The sequence below is a fragment of the Euleptes europaea genome, chromosome 18 (genome assembly GCF_029931775.1).
Source record: "Euleptes europaea isolate rEulEur1 chromosome 18, rEulEur1.hap1, whole genome shotgun sequence".
In the NCBI taxonomy this organism is placed as follows: domain Eukaryota; kingdom Metazoa; phylum Chordata; class Lepidosauria; order Squamata; family Sphaerodactylidae; genus Euleptes; species Euleptes europaea.
In genome coordinates, this window is record NC_079329.1 from 19056559 (window position 1) to 19062558 (window position 6000).

Below are 6000 nucleotides of genomic sequence, written 5' to 3' on the forward strand. Positions count from 1 at the left end.
CCAAACCCCACCCTCCTTGGGCTCCACCCCACAAATCTCCTGCCTGTGGCCAAGAGGGACCTGGCAACCCTAACATCACATGTTGGTATCACTCTGCAGTTGTTAGATCCAGGGAGAAAAGAGCAAGAATCCAATAGCCCCTTAAAGACTAACAAAATTTCTGGCAGGTTATGGAGCTTTCATGAGTCACAGCTCACTTCTTCAGCTCATACCCTGCCCATAAATTTTGCTACAGACAAACATTGCTACCCATCTAGATTTAGAGAAATAAAGTAATGGATTAGCATATATAAGGCAGCCCACATCAAGGAAAAAGTATATTTTGGTACTGCTCACTGGGATGGCCACTGCCACTGGGAATATTCACACATTTATGGTCCTCAAGCAGGACCAGCCAATGATTTGCAGGTATGAAGAACCCATTTCAGATCAAACACCACAGACAGAATTTCCTTGCCACCACATATTATCTCGCCACATATTATCTCACTTCCCTGTGGAGTCAGGGCTGAGTAATGACATGATATATACATAAATACAACTCCACACTTTTGTGGGGCATGACAAATGTATGTATGAGTTATGTGCTATAATGCATTCAAGGGTTCACACAGCTGTATTGCATATGAATATACACTACTGTCACAGATTGTGGGTTGGATCCAGCCACCTGTTCTGCTGGTGAAAAAGGAAAGAGGAATCCCCTTTCATCATCCCAAAGGCTTTGCTTAGGGCTACTAAACATAAACCATGTGGGGCGGGAGGTATAGTAAGTAGAGTATAGGGCAAGGCTGAGTGAAAAAGCTGTCTGGATCCAACCTACTGATCACTAATGAAACTTATTTCAATGATTTATTAAAAGTCAATATTTCAAACTATCTCAAGAAAACAAGTCAAGCTGCATAAACAGCTCATCCTTTGGGCTATAAGCAATTCTTGTGTTTGCCCCCTTTTTTGGTCTCTGCTTATACTTTATGCAACAGTTGGATTGTTATGCCAAGCACAGAGGGGGTCTCCTTTTATTTGGGGAAATTAGCTGGAGACTAAATAGAGCTTTGCAAGAGGCTGGCGTGGGGATCTTTCTAAACCAATTCTGCCCCTAGGTGAGCAAGCCAAAATGGAGAGCAACCCAATAACGAGGAGACCTTTATGAATTTTAAGGGTTTTATTAAAAGTAATCAAACAGGGTAACAACACACACACACAAACAAACAACACAGAGAGAGCTAAGAAAGTAGAGATTCTGAGATTCCCAAGCAGTTCATAGTCACCTTTCCTGCAGAGCGAGGTTCCAGAATAGCAACTGCATGAGGGAAGGGGGAAAATGACTACATGCCAGGTGTAGGACTCACATCTTGTGTTCTGGATCCAAAATGAGAAGCCACTGACATGTGCCAGGTCTCTCTGTTTTATAGGCAGACTGGGGCAGACTGACTTACAGGGCATGTGAGCAGTGGGGCACAAAGGTAAGATTGCTTCAAAATTGGAGAAAGATTGAGTGGTGAAAAGGTGGGAGCCAGGATGATCAGAATATGAGGGGATTATTGATGACTGTCAATCACTCGGTGATTGTGTTATTGACAGCCGGCAGGAACTGGGGGCAGAGAGGGGAAGGAGAAGATGGGATTAGCTTGCCCAGAGAAGGAATGTAAGGTGTGGAAGGGGAAAACGCTATTGTTCTGAGTCTGAAGTCGTCAGGCAGATCTTGATATGCTGGCCGTTTCTTTGGTTATGCAAAAGGTGTCCAGGAAGGCAGCTGTTCCAGGGGCGAGTCTCTGGCAGAGAGGCTCAGGAGCAGATTTTGGAGTTCTTTGTTCTGCTCTGCATTCAGATCCAAGATGGAGTGCAGGTCCCCTTCCCTTCTCCGGGTCCAGGTGCTGTGTGCCATTCGCAGGTCCCTGCTGGCTCCGTACAGCGAAGTCCGGTGAGGTGCCTGGGATGCTCCTGTGTCTTGGAGTGTGGTGCTGTCTCTCTCCATGCCTCCCCTGCCATTCAGCAACAGTCCCAATGTACAGACATGAGAGTCCAAGGATGTCCATATTACAGGGGGTATAGAAGGGTATTGTTACAGGATCTCATTGGAATCCAGGATTGGTCCAAGTATCTTTACAACAGCTTGCTTGATTGAATTATGTCTTTGTATCCAAAAGCACTCAGCACTGTATAGAATTATTTGCCTTTCTCTCATGTGTGTGGTTTATCTAAACCTCACCAATTTTGCTACATAACCAAGTTTAAAAAGAATTTTAAAGTACAAATAAAGAAAAAGATCTATCACACAAACCATTACATTTAAGTGAACCTAATGAATGAAATGCCCCATATTAATGAAAGGAAAGTTGATACTCACAGCGTGCCAGGGTTTCGAGATGTCAACTACTGAAATTTCCACGGTATTTTTGAATGAAGCCTCCACAATCATGTTTGCTTGAGCATGGAAAGTGACAACAATACAGTGCTGAACAGAAAGGGAGACACCAGGAACTCAATGTACAAACAATGCCAACAACTTATGACTTTAAAATCTAAGGACATAGGAACCAATTGCTTTTTTTCTTCTTGGATATGTCTCTGAAATAAAATCAGAAAGTGCAAAGACAGAAGATCAAATTATTACAAGGACATGAATATCTTTGGCTTTCCACTAGATTAAATCTTGTAAACAGTTCTCTGACCCATCCTTTATTTTCTTTTTAAAAATCACAAAAATTAACTCTGATCATTCCAGTGCATCTGTATCACATTCTTCCAACCTGGAATTGACCTGTCTCAGTTGTAGCTCAGCACATTTAACTAGACAACCTCTGAAATCTCATCAGAGACATGACCATTAGAGGTTTGTTGATTATGCTGGAGCTATGCTCCTGTGGTGGCAGCGATAGCAGCCAGACAAGATACTACCATGCTTCTCCCTCCCGCCATTATAAGTGACCCCGTTGCAACATAGGTGCAATTTTAGATGGTGTAAGTAGCATCTGTGCCACCACAGGGGTCACGCTGACTCCAGAGGCATTTTGCTCCCCACTTTAAGGATTGCTCTGCCCACTTTTTTCTATCAGATGCTTAATCCCCTGGCAAGAAGTAGATCTCAGCAATGTTTTTGGTTCGTTTTGGGTACAGTCCACAGCTCCGTAGCCCCCAGGCACCAGCGTGTGTGCCACCTGAGCAGAGTAGACATGTAAACTCACGAAAGAGAAGGTGGTTATGATGGACAGCAGCATTTCAAAGAATCTTGCTTTAGTATGAGTAGTTGTCCACGAGAGGGAAAAAAAAAGGAATATAACATTTAACCCCAAATTGTTTGGCCAGATGTTTAATTCTACTTTGTAGGTTGTTTCTAAGTCTTTTCACTCATGTTGGACAATGTGTTCTCAATGCACTCAAGGAATCATTTGCAACTGGATTTTCCTGTATGAAATGGGAAAATCCAGTAGCAAGCAACTAACATAACTCTTTGAGAGTGCATTACTCAGCTTGTGTGAAAACAGCCTTATGAGTGAACAATTAAATCCGAGGACTATGGGTTGGATCCAGCCGTTTTTCCAGTCAATCTTGTCCCATTCTTCTCCTTACTGCAGCCCCCCTCCCACAGGATTTTTGCATATGCCAGTCTCATGATCAGCAGCATAGCCCTCTGGTACAATCAAAGAGGGCACTTCCTCTTCATCCAACAGCTGGTTGTATCCAATCTTTTACCTTTGTCATTGTTATCATCCCTCCATCTAGTAGTAAATTGGGTGGATCATGACAGCCACGAGACCATTAGGATGTCCTGCCTTCTTTGGGTTCATTTTCAAAATTGCATTTTTCTGCCTACCCTGAGTATTTTGCAAATGAACCAAAAGAGGACAGGGCTTCCTGATGCTAAGCATGCAGTAAGCGTCATGGCATGTTGAGAGTCAGTTAAAGGGGGTGAATGAAGGTTAAATTGGCCTGGTCAAGCTGCTGAGAGCTGAGCCAAAAAGGGGAAAGAAATTTAGGTATATAGTATGGGTGTGTGTGGAGTAAGTCCATGATCATCCCCCCGCATCTCAGCATAATTCATTGTGAGCTCCTCATAAATCCAGCTTGTACGGATTTAGTGGTCACTCATCATAGAGTTAGCACTCAAGCTGGAACAAAAAATCTTTTTCAGGGCTTCCTTTACCTCCTGATTCCGTAGACAGTAAATGAAGGGATTCAGCAAAGGAGTAACAATCGCGTACACAACCGACACAAACTTATTCAGATTAAACGAATGGATTCTCCTTGGTCGGGCATACATGAAGAGGGTAGCTGAGTAATAAATGACAACCACAGACAAGTGTGAGGCACAGGTGGAGAAAGCTTTTCTCTTTCCCTGGGCAGTGGGGATACATAAAATGGTCTTCATTATGCACATGTAGGAGACAATTGTTACTGACAGTGTAATTACAAAGATGATAAGAGCAAATACAAAATCCACCATCTCAGCTATTGTCCGGTCTGAGCAAGCAAGATTAAGCAAGGGTGAAATGTCACAGAAGAAGTGGTTGATGACGTTGGGTCCACAGAAGGTCAAACGGGAAAGGAAAGACACTTTGAACATAGAGATGAGGAAGCCAGCCAGCCAAGATCCTACAGCCAGCTGGAAGCACAGACGAGCCGTCATAATGACCGGGTAGCGCAATGGGCAGCAAATAGCAACATAGCGGTCATAGGCCATGACAGCCAAGAGGGCGCACTCGGTACTGACCACAGCTATGAAGAAGTACAGCTGAGCCATACAGCCATTGAAGGAGATACTTTTGTTCTCTGATAAGAAGTTAACTAGAAGTTTTGGGACAGTTACAGAGATGTACCAAGTTTCCAGGAAAGACAGGTGACTAAGGAAATAGTACATCGGTTTGTGGAGCTTGCTGTTTGTCCTAATGAGGATGATGATTACAATATTTTCCAGGAGCGTCAGGATGTAGATCAAAAGGAATAGGACAAACAGCAATATCTGAAGTTCCATGTTGGTGGGGAATCCCAGGAGGATAAACTCTTGGATTCTCGTCTGGTTTCCTAGTTCCATTTCTGGCACAAAGACCTGAAGGAACAAGAGAAAATCAAATCATTTGAAAGGATTTGGAGGTGTTGGCAAAGCAAACCAATATTGTGCATACTGGAAGATGATATGATATAGAAGTGTACTTACTTAATATACATTTTCCAAATAAATAAAACAAATAATGGCTCTTCCCTCGGCCAGTGTGTCCTGACAATAAACTGTGTGCAGGTTATTAGGCCAAGAGTTGGTGACTAGTCCAAGGCCATCTAGCAAACATCAGAGCTGAGTGACTTTCTTTGACTAGGCAGCCCTGGGCGAGCCAGCCTAACCTATTGGACTAGGTTGTTGTAGGTTTAAAATATCATTTTTTGTTGTGTGCAACACTTCTTCCAAGTAACAAACAAGATAACTACCTCACATGTCTACACCACTCTGCAGTTGTTAGATTTATAACAAGGGTTACCAACCTCCAGGTAATAGCTGGTAATGGCTGGAGATCTCCTGATATTACAACTGATCCTCTGCCGATGAAGATCAGTTCACCTAGAGAAAATGGCCTCTTTGGCCATTGGACTCTATGGCATTGAAGTCCCTCCCCTCCCCAAACCCCACCCTCCTCAGTCTCCACCCACAAAACCTCCTTCTGGTGGCAAAGAGGGACCTGGAAACACTAGGTATAACAGTACATACAGCACATGAGAATTACTACTCCAAGACATCCAAGAAATTATCTCAACACTTTAAGGCTGGTACGCACAACCATGGCTACCACTTGATAACTGCAGCACCAAAAGATGACTTGCCTTAAACATCAGGCATCAGATGCTAATCTGTTTATGCACTGACTTGTAGTGAAGTCAGTTTACACACTTAGCCTGAGTAGAGAAATCAAGTAATGGACTACCATTTGTCAGACAGCCCACACTGGGGAAAAAAATCTGTTCTGGAACTGTTCACTGGGATGGCCACTGTCACTAGGAACATTCACA

At 43.4% G+C, this 6000-nt stretch overlaps 1 protein-coding gene across 1 annotated transcript; it reads right to left on the reverse strand.

Annotated features, from left to right (window-relative positions):
• Window positions 1-4078: 4078 nt before the first annotated feature.
• Window positions 4079-5038, reverse strand: LOC130490726 (olfactory receptor 6B1-like). The gene has a single exon (XM_056864535.1). It carries the CDS (start codon window positions 5033-5035, stop codon window positions 4079-4081), a length of 957 nt encoding a protein of 318 aa, XP_056720513.1. The 5' UTR covers window positions 5036-5038.
• Window positions 5039-6000: the final 962 nt, after the last annotated feature.